This window comes from Triturus cristatus, chromosome 6 (genome assembly GCF_964204655.1).
Source record: "Triturus cristatus chromosome 6, aTriCri1.1, whole genome shotgun sequence".
NCBI classification, from domain to species: Eukaryota; Metazoa; Chordata; class Amphibia; order Caudata; family Salamandridae; genus Triturus; species Triturus cristatus.
This window is the reverse complement of record NC_140589.1, coordinates 1,605,727,922-1,605,747,202: the sequence shown is the minus strand read 5'-3', so window position 1 is coordinate 1,605,747,202 and position 19,281 is coordinate 1,605,727,922. Positions and strand designations below refer to the sequence as shown.

General features: G+C 41.7%; 1 protein-coding gene across 1 annotated transcript in view; it reads right to left on the bottom strand.

The window, feature by feature from the left end:
- LOC146821707 (uncharacterized) overlaps positions 1–19,281 on the bottom strand; it is an 857,433-nt gene that overhangs the window by 374,379 nt on the left and 463,773 nt on the right. Inside the window, exons 14-15 of the mRNA XM_085612743.1 lie at positions 8,509–8,784; positions 6,179–6,424 (exon numbers count right to left, since the gene is read on the bottom strand). Coding sequence (XP_085468869.1) covers positions 6,179–6,424; positions 8,509–8,784 — 522 coding nt within the window. The remainder of the gene's footprint in view (positions 1–6,178; positions 6,425–8,508; positions 8,785–19,281) is intronic.

The following is a 19,281-nucleotide window of genomic DNA, read 5'->3' as shown; positions in this document are numbered from 1 at the left end:
TTAATTCAAGTCCTTGAATAATGGTTCTGGCTAATCTCAAACTGGAAATATACATCTTAAGGTGTTATTATGTAACCCATGCCTTTTCTATGGGAGAGCCAACCTTGCCACACTGAAAAACGACTTTGGAATTCTTTCTCTGCCATGACATTAATACTATGCAAACTGCTCTATGGGTACTTAGGGCCTACATTAAGAGGGACTTTTAAATACTAAAAATAAAGGTTTAGGCCTCGTGAAAGATTAATTTTCACAGGTTGAATTTGCAGTTTTAAAACTGCACACTACGGCTGCAGGGGCAGGGCTGAAGACATTCTCTTACTGACCTAAAAGTATTCCCTCTGAACCTTTTTCATATGCACAAGGAAACAATGGGTTCACGTGCCAAATCTAAGCACAACTCCGATGGGAGCGGACAAGAGGAAAAAACGTTTTTTTATATATCCTCTCACCCATTCTAGTAGTGGCATGCTATATCATTGGGTTCACCCTGACTCATTGACTCCCAAGGTGTCCCTTTATTAGTGGGGTGGATGGGAAACATTACAACTATATAAGGGGTTGAAAAGAGGTAATAGTTCTCTGACCATAAATCAACAACTAGTTTCAACCCTATACATTTGGCCTGTATGGTCCTGGGCTTTCTTCAGGGTGGATTCATACTCGTACCACCCCCACAAACGTTTTCAAAGTGTTTTTATGCGGCATGCAATTTTAATCAAAGCATTCACATGGAGTACGAATACTTGCCACTCTGGGTAGTTCCCAGAACAAAGGACATATTTGTCCCTAAGGGAGCAAGAGTGGGTGGCCCTGTAGTCAAACTTCTTTCAAGGGTCCCAGCCCACTGTGTGTCCTACTTGGCTTCACTCCAATGGTTGTGGCCACTTTAGCGGTGGCACAATAGGTGTTGCAGTTCTTTATAGACATTTAACTTAAAGGCCCTGGGTACACATAATACTACACATTAGGGACTTATAGGTATATTAATTATGCCAATCAGGATTACCCATAATTATGTGTTTTATGGGGTCAGAGCACATACACTGGACATTGGACAACCGGTCCCCAGTGTTCAGAGTACCTACACAAGCAATAAAATCCAGAACAAATTGTGTGTGAGGGGTGAGATCACAAAAAGAGCATTTTCCTATGATACAAATCTAATAAAGAAAATGTCAAGAAAGTAATGTTAAGCAAAAAGTAAATCTGTCCAACTTTCCTCTGCAAACTGGACTAGTACCTAAGTACCTCCCATGGATGAACCACTGCGGGTATGCAATAAGATTGAGGACAGCGGTTGGATCTGGTCATATTTTCTACCATTACACTTAGAGATTCTTTTGGGAGGCTGTGCCTGGGCATGGTTCCACTCTACTCTTATATGCGAAGTTAGACCCGTTGGTGAACAGTGGTCATTGAGGGGTAAAATGTCTGAGTGGAACCTGGTGACTTACTCAGCCTTGTCTTCAAGTACTAACAGATGAAATGGAATTAGTCGTTGGTCCCAGAAAAGACTTCCATGTTTCAACTTAGACACTCTCTTGGAGCTTGAAGAGGTCTAGTGGGCTGAAGGTAAAGGTTAATTCTGACAAAGGAAAAGTAAGGTTTGGTTGGCTTGGCTTGTGTGAGACTTAAGGAGACATTTTTGAAGGAAAAGAAAAGCCTTGACAAGGATGAGGCCATATGGCTACACTTTAATGGAAGCTTCTGTTATACCCTTGTGTTCTGCAAACATGAAGTATATGCTTAAGGAAGCCCATTCCTTATTAGAGATGGCCATTCATTAATATGACTGGATTTTAAATTTTATTTAATTTATTTATTTTTTGAGTTTTTATAGCATGGACCAGACTCAGAGTAGGGTATCAGAGCACTTTACAATGAGGGCACAGTACAAATAAATCAATTTGCAAAGTATAGAATACATAAAATCAGCAAATTTTACAAAGTTCGGAGGGTCGCAGGTGTGAGAGTATTTCTGAGCAACGAGTCATGAGCAGCGAGGGTGTCCTTAGAGGGATAGAAGAGGCAAGTTTAAGGGTGTAGACCTGGAATGGTCCATGTGATAGTTTTCTGATGTAGGGAGGAAGCGAGTTCCATATTCTTGGTGCTGCTCCGGAAAATGCTCTGTCAGAGGTTTTTTTCTTGTTGAAACGAGAGAGTTTCAGGAGTAAATTATCAACGCTCCTAGAATGTCTGATTCCTCCAGATAAGGTAAGTTTGTGGGATAGGTATTGGGGAGTATTATGGTGAAGCGCTTTGTGAGAGTTGCATGCCATTTTTAGATGGATTCGAGCTTCATAAGGTAGCCAGTTGAGTGCTTTCAGGTGTGGCAATATATGGTCACATTTTCTAGATCCTGTTAGAAGTTTTGCTGCGGTGTTGAGACGGGCTTTTAAAGGGGCGGTTGAGATTTTGGGAAGCCCTGCGAGGGTGGTGCATCTGTACTCCAGCCTTGAGATGACTAAGGACTGAACTGCAGTTTAGAAGTCCGGGTTCTCGATGAAAGGTTTCATTTTCCTAAGATAGCTGAGGTGAAAGTGTACGTTTTCAGTTAACAAGTTAACAGGTTGATGTATGTTTGCATGTTAAGGTTCTTATCTAGTGTAATTCCAAGTGATGTGGTGGAGTCCACCAGAGTTGGCGTGCAGTTCAATGCAGTGATCAACTTGGTCCATTCCTTTGTCTCCTGGGAGTTACTGGGGGGGGGATAAGAAGAAATCCTGTTTTTTTGCGAGTTTAGCTTGAGAAAGTTGGTTGTTAGCCTATGGACGGTCTTTTCGAGTGCCTAGTTCATCATCTTTATATATTCAATGGAGGAGATCTTGATGTAAAGTTGAGTGTCATCCGCATACATGTGCTAGGCTATGTTTGCCTGCTGCAGTGGTTCGGTTAGTGGTTCGAGATATAGGTTGAATAGGGTGGGGGATAGAGTAGAGCCTTGTGGTACTCCAAGAGGGTTCAGTGAGGAGGGAGAAAGATTTTTGTTCACCATGATCAATTGCGTTCTGTTTTCCAGAAAGGATTTGAACCATTGAAGGACACTTAAATGTAGGTTTAAGGTATAAGCAAAAGAGGCCAAACTCGGATGTGAGCTCTAACTGTGGTCCTACAAAGCCAAAACAATTCTTATTTTAGGCTAGTTTCTTGGTACGAGCAGCATGGAAAAATGTATGTGATACAGATGCAAGAATAACAAAACAGCAATAGCACACATAAATTAAAGCATCCAAATCAGATAGTTAATAATAGGATTGTATATCCGGTAAAGTGATAATAAACACATTTCAGATGCAAGTGTCTGGGTCTATTTTAAAAAAAGAGTGAAGTTCTCTGGGAAAATATGGATATATAAAATTTAATAGAATTATAAGCAGTTCGGTACCCCAGGATAATCGATTCACAATGAGCGTAGTCAGGTAAAAAAAAGATTTTTTTGGGGGGGTACAAAGATTTAAAAAAAAGTTTAGTGTAGAACTAAGAAAATATCTGGTGGTAGAATTTCTTCAACAGAGCAGACTTGAAGTTGTAGCCAGAAAGGGATATACAAGGCCTGATACCTCTTTTTCACTCAGTGCTTCAAACTTCATGGTCAAAAGCAACAAGCAGGACACACAGCTACAGTGTAGCTGCTAGGGTTGCATCACTTTTTGAGATGGCTTTAATCTTGTTGTGGATCTTCAGAGACAATATTTTCTAAATATCAACATTTTGAAAATGTTCCCTACCTTTGAAATTGGTAGACAGAAAGCATATGTTACAATTGTAGGAGTGTCCAGTTACAACTATTTCCTACGATTCTTTTGCAGCAGTACTAAATACCTTTTATAACAGGATCATCTAAGAATTTTTTGCAACACCTTTCTACAGCCGCTATTCACTCTCAAATTAGGGTTGGCGGAACAAAGTTTCAGTTTTTACTCCTCTAAAGTAAAACCTGTTTTTTTTATGGTTAAATTACATGTAGCCCATGCAGACTCAGCAAGCCTGAACTGCTCCAGAGGTCAAAAAATATCAGATGCTTTGGCTGATTTTGACTCACACAAATTTGAGGCTTATTAATTTTTATTAGCGTGCTTAATTGCACAATATTCCACATCTCACATGTAAGATGATCACTCAAATCTGCTGTCATGGTTCCCTGAAGAATCTAAGCTGCACAAAAATCAATTCAAATTGTGGGTAAAAATATCCTACTCCTACAGCTTCAGTTAACCATTCGGGAAGGGAAGTCATAAAATGTTACACTTTCAGTTTTGAAGATCATTCCACCATTTGAAAGTTTAACAACGTCCATGCCTATTAGTTAGGAATGTAGGTGTTATGACTGCCAAGATAAAAAAGTAGAAGCTAATAGGTATTCGAGGCACAAATCATAATCCTATTGGCTTGTGTTTTCAAATTTAACAGCAAAATAGAAACAAGGCAATGGTATTTGTACAAATTCCAAACTAAGCATAAGCATGTCCAGTGCATTTCTTACAGAACCTTAATTGGCAGGTACTACTTCAAAATTAGTACAAGGGCATTTTTAGCTTACCATAATCTACAATACCCGATAACAAATGGACAAATTTCACACATTCTGGAGAGGGAACTGGAGGGGTTTATTAAATTAAGAAAGCAATGCAGAGTACCAGGCTGTACTTATCCTAGCCTGCTGTAATGACATACAGTCTATCAGTGTTTCTAGATTTGTATACTAGTTTCCAATTTGTATACACTTTTTTATGTTCAATGAGGACTCCTTATATGTTAGTACTGAAAGGATCAGTCACCTTCCAAATCCTCCTTTACGCACTCCTGTTCCATCAGTGGGACTCCTGTCTAATCAGTAGGAGTCAATAGTCAAGAGGCATCCTGCCTCAGGATAGGCAGTGTCTAGGACCCAAGCATCAGGATGGTAGTGCTGTTGCAGAACTGTGGAGCATACAGTCCCAGCACCACTCCATAAGACAGTGTGGAACCGCCTGATTGCTCACTAGGCAGTGCATTGCAACATGTCCTGATACCTGGTAAATAATCTGACTTTTTATCAAGGTAGCAAAGGCATAAAAGGGAGGTCCTCTTGGTGACTCCACTTTCCCTTGAGCAAGATATATTTCACTATGAAGTGAGTAATGCCTCAAAATCTGAAATTCCTTCCAAAAAATATACTTATGGCAGCCTCCTTAACACTGATCAAGACATATCTATAAAATCACCTACCGGATACCTGCAAACCTAAAGATCATTTTTGTTATAGACAAGTCAAATTTACTTCACAGCTGTAGCTATAATAACTTGTATTTATTTATTTATACAGATGGTAATGTGGGGAGAGGTCATGGTGTTAAACAGTGAGGCAGGCATCCTCTGAGACATGAGGGAATCAGCAGAACAAAGACCCTTAGCTCCCTTTCTTTTCACTACTCAGTTCATGTTCAATTTGCAGAAGCAATCAGACAATGGTCTCCAGTGGTGGGGGGCTGTGGGCACTTGCAGTGACATGGCTGGAGAGGAGGCACATACAATTTGTTTCTCCCATCTATGAAGCACTCTGGCTTCCTGTTGAGAGCTACAAAAATTAAAAACACCTCTTTAAAATGGATTGGTTGTTCTGAGCTCTAAGATAAGCAGTTCTGTTTCTTGATAGAAGGTTGTCATTCTGGATGTCTAGTGTTCCCTCATACAATGGCCTAACAAACTTAAAAAACAATTTTGAACACTTGCACAATTCCTCATTATCATCCTCTGCAAAGTTTGTCTTCCATATTAATGTTTCCATTCACTTGATAAAAACTCTTCATTCAATGGTAAGTATAACCATAGAATATGGCATTCATCATGAAATAGAACTATGCAGTTAACGTTTAAAGCTCAACATTTTTAGAAATGATAATGGGTGACACCATTCTATTAAGGAAGGTTTCCTTTCCTCCCAATTTTAAGACCAATATTGCCTTAAAAAGGAAAGTGGATGCCCTGAAATATGGGCTCAGAGACCTGACCTTTTTTCATTTTAGGCAATTATGCCATGATTGAGTGTAAAGCAATAAAAGCAATAAAATATTGTTACACGGATTAATGAAAGTATCTCCCCATCAGTTACCTCAGGAGATAATATGGTGTACACCAAAGTAATAGACTTATTTATTCGAACCATTAAGGTTTTTCACTGCATTGAAACACTCACCAAAAATTGCCACTTGGTGTTGATAGTCATCAAAGAATTGCTTCGTCTCCAACCCCAGATCTGTATTATTTGTAATGAGGACATCATGAATACAGTTTTCATCACCACTGCAGGTGTCATTTGCATTTTGCTTTTGTGATTTTGATTGAGAGGTCATCAGCTCTGATGTGAATGTTGGACGGAAGGCTTTCCAGGCTCCTACCTTCTGTTGTGTGTCAAGGAGACTTTCCGGGGCTGGGACAATCCCTGAGAAATACAAAAATGATAACAGAAATGTGGCACTTTTTTTTTTACAATTGTAATAGTGTGCTATACGATTTTTTAAACAAGACTCTTTAAAGGACATGAATGAAAGCAGTAGCAAATGTTTTTCAGTATTTATAGGCAATGTTGCTAATATCGTCAAATTAAAACACTGTGGGGCAAAATCTGGGCTCATGAAACGTGTATTTTGGGGACATATCTGGTAGGCCCTCTGATAATTTCCACAGATCCATTACAAAAATTCATAGTGCCTGACAATTTTCTCATCACCCAGAAAGCAATTTTCACTTTGTAATTCTAATCATGCAAGAGTAGTGCAATAAATATATCACCCCACTTTGGTGATACACAATACTGAAAAGCATTGCTGGATAGAAATATCCATAAAACCTCTCTGGTTCTGACTGCAAATTGCACTTCCTGACTCTTGTGTTTTTTAATCCGACATAGTAAACCCTTTCGAAGAAGTTTTTATAATAATGATTTTTTTACTTTTTAGTATTCGGCAAGGCAAAATTCTCATGTATTTCAACATACAAATTAACACGCCTAATTTAATTGAGCGCCTGAGGTTTTAATGTATGATTGTATATGTTTTTATGAATTGTCTATGTATTGCTATTGATATTTAGAAATTAATTTCCTCCTCAGCATCATTTGGCACAATCAAAATGTGGGTTGTTCTTCACAATTTTAAAGCTAAAGCAAATATGATTCATATGGAAAGCTACTGAACTGGCTCTCCTCTTTTCTTTCCGAAATGTATTTTTTTGCAGTGAGCGTGGTGCTTGCCAGTTCTATCCATATCCCCAACCCTGGCCATGTCCCCAAGAGATAAAATCTATGGCTTATTGTTTTGAACATTTATAACATTTACGGAAAGCTGTTGGAAGTGCCCTAGGATTATGGTCAAGGGCATAAAAGAGATATGTCTGCCAGCCTAAAGGACTCTAGGCATCGTCACCTGAGTGCTAGTCATCATCTCCGGGTTCGATTGAGGCTTTTGACCTGTTCATCCGCCAATGTTTAACTAATAAATGTAGCATGTAAATTACATCTTCCGCCTGCACAGGCACAATCAAAATGATCTAGCAGTGGATGTGATTGCCCCAAAACTCATTATTCAGGTGAAATCTATTGATTTCATTCTTGACTCAAAATTAAAATTTACAGGGCATTCTCGACACTTTATTTAATCAGTTAATGTTTAAAATTCCAGGTAAAGTAAAGGCGTTTGGTTTGAAGACAATGGGAAAAGCAATGCAATTAGGCGAATAATGCACTGATCAGTGTGTCTATAGATTAAATTACTCTTTGAAAGGGCCTTTTGCACAATGCTGCCAATATGCTGAAATGTTCTCAAAGCTTTTTCCGGACAACAACGGCTCACTGATGTTTCCTCTGGTTCCACATGAAAGCTCAACCCCTTTTAAGGTCAGTTATTTAGCATACAAAGCAGTCAATGGTCTATTGGACTCAAATTACAATAATACCTGAGCATCCCTAAACTTTACGAAAATCACAGAAGTCATAATCATTTTGGGGTCGAGATGTCTCTTTGCATTTCTCACGGACATCAGGTTTCAAGGCTAGTAATAATTGCTTACTTTTCAGGAAGCAATTAAGACGAAACTTTATTCCTTGGCTTAAGTATTTTTGCCATATGATTTACTAAAAATAAAAGCAATTAAAACAATAATATGAAAACGAATAGTCATGAATTATCTGCCTCCCTTTTAATCCCCAGGATGGCCTCATTAGGGCATGAATAAAGCCCTCTTGTGGGTCTCCTTTGAGATGCTCTCTATGCTACTTCCAAACCTGGAATAAGCAATCTGCAAACACAAATGAGCTGAGGAAATAACACTGTGGGTGACAAGTGCTGTGATATTAATTCCCTTATGCTCCAGTTTGTTTCTATTTTAGGAAGGCTCAGTCTGGTTCTATTCAATGCAAAGCCAATCCACTCACAAATGCAGGTACCAAACAGGTAAGGTTTGACTGTCACAAACATAAATCTAGGTATGTCCCTGATAATGAGCATATGTATAACCACAGAAACATACATGAGAGGCCAAAATTGTAGAGTTCTTCTTCAGTGGCAATGCCATCATAGATGTTCCCGCTGGGATACATAAAGCTAGTAGATCTGATTCCGCTCCACAATCCTAAGAGACCCAAGGTTTTATTCAGGAAGGTCTGAGGTACACGGACCAGTGCTCGTAAAATGCGACTGCTGCTTCGTGTTACCGTGACCTGCAGCCCACAGTTATAGACAGCAGAGTACTTCCCTTCATCCAGCTTCATAACTGCAAATTGGTTCTGGCTGAAGTGCATCACATCTGCAAAAAATGGATTAAAAGTACTACATATTAACAAAATAAAATAAAAATGAACAGCAATTTTACCAACAAATTTTATACATATCATCAGCATTGAGTTCTTTTATTGATAAGAGAGCAATGTGAAATGTCACAAACACCTTACAAAAATGAGCTATGAATAGTACCAATTATACAATAAACGGTTGTGGGCCATTGGTGGTGAGGTAATGCTTCAGCTAGTGGTCCCCTCCCTTTCTTCACAAAAAGTAGTGAGGGAGTGTTATGACCCGCCACACCATTGCATCACTACAATATGAACAAAGATGTTGCCTCACTTTCCATGAGGACATTCTACATGTAAATTAACCAAAACTCCAACCTGAACGGATCACATAACTGGGAGAAACTCTCTACTATCTTCTGGATTAAAATCTTTGGGAGGATGGTTGTAATCTTGGTGATGCTAGTGATAGGTAGTTGGGCAACACCTCCTACATCACCACAGTGAGTGAAGAGAAGCCCATGCAATGGGAGGGCATAAATCTGCCAAATCTGTCATTGTGTGCTGGACGCAAGAATGCCATTGACATTCCAGGGGAAATCAAGAGTTTAAGAACCGAGTTTACAGCTAAGCAGTAAAGGGATATCTGTCAAAGTTAATGGATGTCCATCCACCTAGCTTTCATTCCCCTGCCTTGTTTAGAGGCAGGGGAAGCACTGTAATTCCACTGATATCTCGCCGCCAGCTCCTGCACTGGAAACATTCCCCTGTGGGGCATCCTCTGGCAATCTCATCCTCTAGTGATGGCAGTTTGGACTGCACTGTTTCCGTCAGAGCAACGTCTACTAATTTGCATATGTCTGTGTCTAAACTGAGCTGGCACAGTGTGTAAAATAACAATGGGCAGAGATGCGACCATGAGTAATTACCAGTGGATGAGATTAATTGAGGCATTCCATTCATCACTTTTTTGTATACTTTAGTGTCACCCTAAGTGGAATGGGTATACCCAGACGCAGGTCCCATGCACACTCTGTCAATGGAATCAAGCTATGCCTGACTGATGATTCCTACCTAGGTCGAAACTGGTCCTGGGTTGCTTGTGTTCCTGTTCAGGCAGGACCTGACCTAGCAGTTCGGACTGGACTGTTCCCATTGGAGAAGGGTCAATAATGATTTGCATATGGCTGGGTCCAAACTGAGTTGGAACGGTGTGCCAAATAATAGGCCTGGGCTAAAATTCCGTTCCGCTCGCGGAAATTGCGATAATTTGACATATTCGCGTTCCGCGGAGAGCACAAAAATGTCAACATTTCCGCAATCTGCATCGTACCGGAAATTTTTTTCTTCCTCAGGCTGTAAAAAAATACATTCTCGTGTGCGCGCGATCGCCTTACCTGAATCCCCGCGTTCGCCGACAAGTTTTCCCGATCCGGTCGCGTTCTCCACGAGATGTTGGATTGTTGGTAGCCATTTGCGCTGTCTCGCGACAGTTCACACCCGCATTAACGTCATTTGTCGCGCGAACATGTCATTCGTCGCGCGATCAGGTCTTTCTTCTCGCGATCATGCACCGCGAGAGTATGAGATGATTGAGATCTCGCGCCCGTGAGCAACCGCATGGGTAAGTTGGCGAGCCGCGATCACGCAGAAAATACCGTGAACGGGCGGGAAAAAAAGGTCTGCGTCTTCGCGATATTTCCGCGTGTTTACGGAGATTTTTAACATTTTCGTGATAGTTTGCGAAAGTGAATTTCACAAATTCCGCTCACCCCTACCAAATAACGATGGACTGGGGTGCGGCCCTGAGTAATCACCAGTGGCTGAAAATAATTCAAGCATTCCATCCATCAATTTTTTGTAAACTTGCTAAAAGTGGCATTTTCGGAATTGTGACTTCAAATCTGACTTTACCAATAAAGAGGATTTTAAATTTAAATTCATTTGAGTCTAAACAGCATATCTCTATCGGCTCCCAATCCAAAGTTAGCACTTATTATATGTTATAAGGTAATCTAGTGTTAGTCAATGGGTGAGATAGGCCTTACAATAGTAAAAAATGACTGTAGGAGTTTTTCACAGTCAGGGCATGTACTTTTTAAACCTACGTGTGCTACTTTTTAAATAACATGCACATGGCCAACAAGCCTTAAAGGCCTGCCTCAGGGGTGCCTTCTAAGTATTATAAAGGAACATTTAGGACTGGCAAAAAGTTTATATTGCCATTTTAAAACTGCTGTACAGACGGCAATAGCAAGCCCAAGGCTTGTTTTAAAGTGCTATGTTAGTGGGTGGCAAAATCAGTCCTGAAGGCCAACTAATAGCCCTAAATTTATAATGCCTGAGTAGGTTTTGTACCAAATGTTTGTTTCATATAGCGCTAACTTGACCCGAAGCTATCGGGTATCAGAGCGCTTTACATGAGCACCAGTTGCCTTACATAGGGACACATTCATTTTTGTTAGGCACATGGAGATTAAGTGATTTGCCCACAATCACAGGATGTTGAGCGTCATTGCCGAGGTTCGAACGTGGTTCCCCAGATTTGAGGTCGACCGCCCCAGAGGTTAGGCTACATCCTCTCCCCTTAGGCTGCAAGCTTGTATCAGATACTGGTAACTTATAAGTAATTATTTTTTATTTTTTTTGCAGAGTTTCATATAGCAGGAACTTGAACCGAATCCAATCAGGTATTAGAGCACTTTAAATAGCACCAGTTACATTACATGAGGACACACAATCATTTTTTGTTAGGCACAGGAAGATTAAGTGATTTGCCCAGAATCACAGGATGTTTAGCGTCATTACCGAGACTCGAACCCAGTTCCCCAGATACGAGGTCGAGCGCCCTAGCCGTTAGGCCAACTCCTCTTCCCAAAATAAATGTACCAGTCAGGTGTAAGCCAATTTTACCAAATTTTAGGGAGATAGCACGAGCACTTCAGCATTGGTAAGCAGTGGCAAAGTGCACAAAGTCCTAAAGCCAACAAAAACAAATACAGCAAAGCAGGAGGGGTGAAGGCGAACAGTTCAGGGGAATCCCAGGCCAAAGATGTCAGGTCTAACAAAAGGCCTGCCCAGTTTTTGGCAAAACTTTTAATTTAGTATCACATAGTTGATATTGTGTTTGCGACCACTATGAACAGAATAGTAATACTGGACTAGAAAAAAAGTGCCTTGTGCCAGCAGTCACAACACTCCAATGTGTCATGGACAGTATTTTTGTTTCTCCAAGTACAAACGTCCACCTTATGGACTTGACTTTGAAAAAAAAAATTATGCCAACTGACCCACCGTGCTGCCATTGCATGGCAGTCTTAACCCCTTCCATGCTGCGCAAATTCCGCCGCTGTGCTGACGGTTTCTTGCGCGGGCGTGGTCATGACGGAACGGTTCCGTCATGAGCACAGCTCAACCGTGGCTCATGACGGAACCGTTCCGTCATGAGCACCGAAGGGGTTAACAGCACTGTTTGTTTTGTCTTGTCGGCAGGAGCAGTTTCGGCAAAAATGGTCCCTGAGGTCAACTCTTGATTTTGTAGATTGGTGGCAGTGGCAGTGCCTATGCTGCCCTAGAAATGCCAGTGCTGCCCTAGCTGTTTGGCTGTACACCTTTCAAAATCTAAACAGGGACCTAATCATGCTTAAGACAAAGATATGACATTATTAAAATAGGGAAAGTATAACTCTAGCTTCGACTAACTGTGCATGTTCTCCAATGTTTACTATTTGTTATCGCTTCTAAATAAAATGAGGTCCAACATAATAAACAGAGAACATAAATAAAACAATGTAAAAGATTTTTAGGGAAGAGGATGACACTTTAAATGAACAGTCAATATAAACAAAAGACTCAATTGGGTTGCTGATGAAAAAGTGATTAAGGGAAGAGAAATGGTACAAAGCACATTCACGCTTGGATCATATATTCCATTCTGTGTTACCTTGGCTGATGTATGCCATTGGCAAACACGCTGTTTGACCTTTGCAATCTGCTTAATGAAATTGTACTTGTTCTTGCTTGTTTGTTGGCCATGGCCATTGTATTTGTGGGTATATATTGGTGGCTGTAGTTGCTGAAGAAGTGATGTAGGTAGATCAGAGATACACTTGTCTGGAGAGTACCAGATGGTATATACTCTAGTGATTGTCTCGGACAAATGTCCTTACATGATTGTACTTCATTTACTGTGGTACTGTGACACATGTATACCTCTTCAGGAAGTAAAATCACCAATCCTCATAATAGGATGATGTGCCATCAAGGTATAAAACGTCGATCCCATCTTGTCTAGTAAGACAAATGTTCTTAGCAGCAGTTGTACAATAGTTACTTATGTAAACTTATGGAAAATTATCATCTCTAGGTACTATGTGTCATTATAGTTTTATTCCTATTTTCCGGGTATTACTCCACACCAAGCGGTATCCCTCTTACATATCAAATATCAATTACTTATAATGATTATTATCTGTAATATAATGGAGCCGATTTCAATACCTTCATGAAGACTTCACACATTAGGTACCCTTAATAATTGTAAAGACGTTTACCAAACATAATCAAGTCATCAAGCTGCAGGCATTCACAAAGTGAAAGAGACACATGGAAGCATGGAACTGCAAATGCAAGAGTCAAATGTTTCCAGTTTTTAAATGTCTGTGCCCTGTTTTAAGGGCGTGTATACTATGGGTCTTCATGAATGAACTGAAATGTGTTCTTTCATTTGTTTCCAACCAGGAACCACAATCCTAGTCATGTCAAGTTACAAACACACCCTAAATTAACCTGTGCTCATCCCCTGGTAGCTTGGCACAGAGCAGTCAGGCTTAACTTAAGAGGCGGTGCAAAGTGTTTGTGCAACACTTCAAATAGTAAAACAGTGAACACACCAGACAAAAAGCTAAAGCACGTGGTTAGAAAAATGGAACCTAATTTAATGAACGAAACAACATCAATCCAATAAGTATAACCAAAGTTATGTATTTTCAAAGAATATATTGAATTATAGTGCTTAAAAGCAGTTAGCGCCAACCTGGGCTACCTGGTCGTGCTACACCGGGACAAAGTCAAAAGTTCTGAATGATCGTGATGGAGTGCGGGCAGACTAAAGGGTCCAGGTTTGACCCTCCTCATATTCCCTTTGTTGCATCATCGATAGAGCAAAGATGCAAGAAGCAAAGGGGCAATGCGTTGTTGCCGAAGCACAGGTGGATGGAGATGCACCTGCTCCGAGCCGTGCAAAGTCAAGGATGCATTGGGAAGGAAGGTGTTTTGCTGTGCAGCCAGCGAAGCAATGTCCTCGATCTTCACGGCTGTGCAGCGGCGTCGATGGAGATGCACCGGTTCCGAGTGACGCAACTGCATCGATGCGTGGATTTCTGCTGGAGCGGCCGCTTTATTCCTACTTTCAAGGGCCCAGGACTGATTGGCAGCACTTGGCAGAGCAAGATTCACAGACAGCAGAGTCCAGTTTGCTGTAGCAAGGTGGTTGGAAGTCTTCGATGTCCCTGAGACTTCAAAACAGGAGGCAAGCTAGCAAGCCCTTGGAGTCACTCTGGGTTTAAGTGGTGCAGGTCCAGTCCTTCTCACCCAGGCAAGGAGGGCAGCAGGCAGGTCAGCACAGCAGAAAAGCTGTTCTTTCAGAGCAGCAGTCCAGCAGAGTGTCAGGTCCTTCATTCAACAGCACAGCAATACTTCTTCCTGGCAAGGTATCCACAGGTCCAGAAGTGTACTGAGTTGGTAGGGCCAGAAGTCCAGTTCTTATATTCAATATTGCCTTTGAATTGGGGGAGACTTCAAAGAGAGGCTTTGAAGTGCACAGAGGTTTCCCCTTCCTGCCTACTACAGGGATTAAGCTGTCCTTTGTGTCGGAACAGGACACAGCCAATTAAGCTGGAAGTGTGAGGCTGTGCTTAACTCCTCCCTCCCATCCTGTCCAGGATGTCCCATCAGGATGGAGATGGCCCATCAGTTCACACCTAAGCTCCCTTTGTGTATGGCTGTCTAGAGGGAATGCACAAGGCATAGCTAACAACTACACCAGACATGTAATGGAGACAGGCAGCAGGCACACAAGTTAAGAGTAGAAAAATACCATCTTTCTAAAATTGTAATGATAAATTCGAATTTACCATTAAAGAGAACTTATTACAATTCCAGATCTACCTCCTTCCAATTAGGAATTACAGCTTACTAAATGTAACAAGACATCCCCAATGTTAACCTATGGGAGTGGTAGGCCTCACAGTAATGAAAATGCATTTGGGAGTTTTTCACTATCAGGACATGTAAGACTTTTTAAAAAAAGTAGATATCCTAGCCTTTTATTACATGGCACCATGCCTATGGGCTACTTAGGGACTACCTTAGGGGTGATTTATATGAAATAAAAGGGGAGTTTAAGGCTTGGCAAGGGGTTCAACATGTCAAGTAAACATGGCAGTGCAACTGCACACACGGACTCTGCAGTGGCAGAAGTGAGACATGTTTAAAGGGCTACTTAAGTGGGTGGCACAATCAGTGCTGCAGGCCCACTGGTAGCATTTAATTTACAGACCCTTGGCACATGTAGTGCACTAGGGACTTATGAGTAAATTAAATATGCCAATTGTGGATAATCCAATCAAACTATGTTTTAGGGAGAGAGCACATGCACTTTAGCACTAGTTAGTACTGTAAAGTGCCCAGAGTCCTAAAGCCAAAAAAAACGAATTCAGAAAAAGATGAGAAGGAAGGCAAAATATTTGGGGTGACCATGTAGAAAGGGTCATTTCCAACATAAAGATTTTCCCCAAACTAGTGCAAGTGTTAGACAGTCTCGTCATCAGAACGCCAGTTGGCCTTAACTCTGTTGCCATGGAGTCAACTTATTGTTTGGCTCCAAACCTCCCCCTGAGGTTATATTTGCATTTTGTTTCTCAGACATTGTCAGTGTAATGGGTATATCTAAAAGGGTGCCCTGTAGCTCACCCTGCCATAGGATTCAAGCTGTACCTCATTTTGAGGCCCAACAAGTCTCAATTCGTTTTGGGGTTGCATATGTTTGTACAGTGTGGGTCATTCCTAGCTTTCTTGTCTTTTTCTTTCAGGTATACTGATTCGTTAATTGGAAATTCCTGAAGGTAGTTCTGGTCCCACTGTGTATTTTTTGCTTGCTGGTGTCTTCACAGAAGGAATGGTCCTTGCTGCTAGCTTTCCTCAAGAGCCAAAATCGTTCTCTTCCAACCACAATGAACAGGCGCCCCCCGTGACTAGGGGAGAGGCGCCCTTAGCAGCTCCACGGGGCTGAGCCTCCTCGGGGCCCCTGGACAAGGAAGTGGTTGGCTGGCTGAGGTGATGTCATCGTGAGGCACAGAGAAATGAAACCTAGCAGAAACTAAACTTAGCGGGTATTTAAGGCTGTGCCCTGGGGGGTATCGTTATCTTTGTTCCCTCAGACCACAGCCTGGCCACAGAAACGTCGTCGATGTGGAGAAAGGTGTCCTGTGACGTGGAGAAAGGTGTCCTGTTGGTGGCGGGCGGAGGTGGCAGGCTGAGTTGGAGAGGGCCGTGGCGTAGTGTATTTATTAGTTAAGTTTATTTAATATATTATTTTGTTGGTATAAATCGTAGTTATAAATGGTATCTACTAATAGAGGAGGGCGCGCCCGTATAGTGGTCACGCTGAAATGCAGGGCACCCAGGTACGCGGGGAGGGCGGCCTGGGTGTTCAACAACAAAGTAGGTGGTGCGGCATCAGGCGGGTTGCTGCGATGAGAACAGCGGTAAAAATAGGCAGGGGGGCGCGGTGTAATATTGCTGAATCTGTTTGTGATTGACTCGCCCGCTTAGTGGGGGATGTCTCGCTATCGCAGTGGTTCAATTGAATTGTGTTCCATTTTGTACTTGGTCTTGGGGATGTTGAGTATCAGGGATGCTCATTGTTGCGGTGGTTCACTTGAATTATGCATGCTTACTGACTTGCGTTGGTCCCATAGAGGACAGAGGTGTGGTTTTTGCATGGGGGTCGAGCCCATGCGGGTGGAGAGATGCAGCAATGTTGTCGTGTTACACATGGTGTGCTTGGATTGTTTGTTGCCCACGTTGCGAGTTCAGAGCTGGGTTTCGGATTCTTATGCGGGCAGGTGTTTGCGCGGGAGAAAGTAGGGTAACGTGAGGAGCTGGAGGGTCTGATGTTGCACGTCACAGATTTTGAGTGTTCATCCTTTTGGGTGAGGCTGGGTGGCTGCATCTTGGGTCGGATCCCCGTGAAAAGTATTGCAGAGTTTAAAGGGCTGAAGTGATCCGTATAGACATACTGTGTTGGAGATGTGCAGTGAAGGGCAGGAAAATGATTGGCAGTCTGATGTGGGGAGGAGAACTGTGGAAACTTTGAAGCCTTCTTGTTCGCTTTTTTTCTGTCTTCTTCTCCCTTCGTTTTCTCAATTTTCTCGTCTTGGCACCTGTTGTTTGTACTGGGGCATTTCTGTTTTGGCTTGGTGGCGACTTCAGGAAATTAATTGGGGCGTTCTCAGACTTGGCGTTTATGTGTGTTTGGGTGCACATGCGTGCATGCATGAATGATGGTTTGTGTGTACCTTTTATTGTTTAACAATATTCTGGCTGCTGTCCGGGCCTAGAGGTGGCAGCCATTCCAAGGGCATGCGGTTGCGTTTTGCTTGCGCAGCATCGTTTCGTGCATTGAAAAGGTACAGTTGCTGGGCGGAGGCCTTCAGTCCTGACACCGGTGCTTTGGTGTTGAACAGGTCGATACATTGGCAAATTTCATTTGTGAGTCAGGGGCTTGCACATTTCCTCAGAGGTGCACATGTTGGAAGCTGCAGCTGATCAACAGTTGACGGGATGTGGTCATACTCTGAACAATGCATGTGGAGGAACGCATCTCGCAGCCCAGCAGGTCTTATACACGGCTGTGGCTCCTAGTGCCAAGCGATGTTGCTGGTGGACTGCAGGGGGCGTGGCTGGGGCGGCAGAGCATTCGGCTGTTCCGAATTGATTATCTGTTCTTTTTCTCAGACTCGAGTGATATGTAGCCCTTAAAAGGTTTGATGTTACTAATGTTAATAAGGCTGTTGGGTGTATATGAAAAAGAAGGAAAAGCATAATCCTCGCCTCAGTGCCATTTCTAGAATTTAAACTGACTTTCCCATTAGCTAAGAAATTTTACAGTCTCTTATATTCTGTTAGATGATTTATTGTTTTCCCCGGTGGACTGAGGTGTTGTGATAATGTTGAAGCCCAACCATAGGGCATATCTGTGCTGGGTTGCATGCTTGTGTACATGTACAATTTTCTGTTTAAAGTGTACTCTTGGATGAGTTGTATATTTAGTATGTTTATTTATTTAGAGAGTTTTATATAGCGCTAGCTAGACCCGGAGGTATCAGAGTTCTTTACAAAAGGAAACAGCATGTTACCAGTTACAGACTAAAACAATGTGATTGGAGAGGCACTGCTGTGTGATTGCAGTGATATCTACCTGTGTGGAATATCTGTATTTTGATGTACCTGTGTGCAGTGCTCTAATGTGTCCTGTTGAGTCTGGGAGTTTTGTCAGTGTTGATTAGTTATTGATGATTTTTGCCTTCATTTCCTATGGTGTATGCCCCTCGGTGCGTGCTCCCTGCCCTCTTCATAGGTACTATTGGGTATATGAGGACAGATAATGGCTGGGGAGGCAGAGCATTCAGCTAGTTCCGATGGGTTCACGCAGCTCACCAAAAATACGAAATTCCCGTCAATTATTTTCAATTCAATTCAATTCAAAAGACCTTTATTCGAATTTCGTAAAATCCATAAAAGTACGACAAAGAAAAACAACACATTTGTACAGTAATACGATCCATAAAAACACCACAATCACAGTAATTCATTTGCAAATATACAACTAACATAAATAATTCTCAGGGATTTTCCATCGTTTTACGTGCGTGTACAATTAATCTCAGAAAGGTGCTGGTGCGAAAAATTAATTCATCAGTATCCAGGGAAAATAAAAGTGAACATGATTCCCCCAGTGTAAGAGGTCTTAATTTCCTAAAATAGGGAGTTAAAAACCAGTTAATATATTTTTGATAAAATTTACAGAAGAATAAGAAATGGATGTCATTCTGTTTGCTAATTCCATCACATGGGCAAGGATTGTATTCTACTGTGTGATGATACCCCAAAGGGAAAGCCAACAAAGTTTTTACAGAACCTGCCCTTAAACGAAAGAGCAGCGATCGTTCCCAATTGGACATGGGGAGAGTTAAATAAGATGGTAGTGGGTGTCTACACAAGTCGTACCCCATGTATGTAGCAACAGAAGATTTAGATAGCTCCTTCCCCAGTCTTTCTGAGTTAAAAAGTGCATAAAGTGCTTGTTTGACTATGACTTTATCATTCATCTCAATTCCTGTGGGTTCTGAGAAAAGATTGCCTTTATCCACTGCACATAAGGTTTTAGAGACCTCAGCTAACCAGGGTATGGACATATAGTGATCACATTTTAGGCAGTCCAGTATAATACT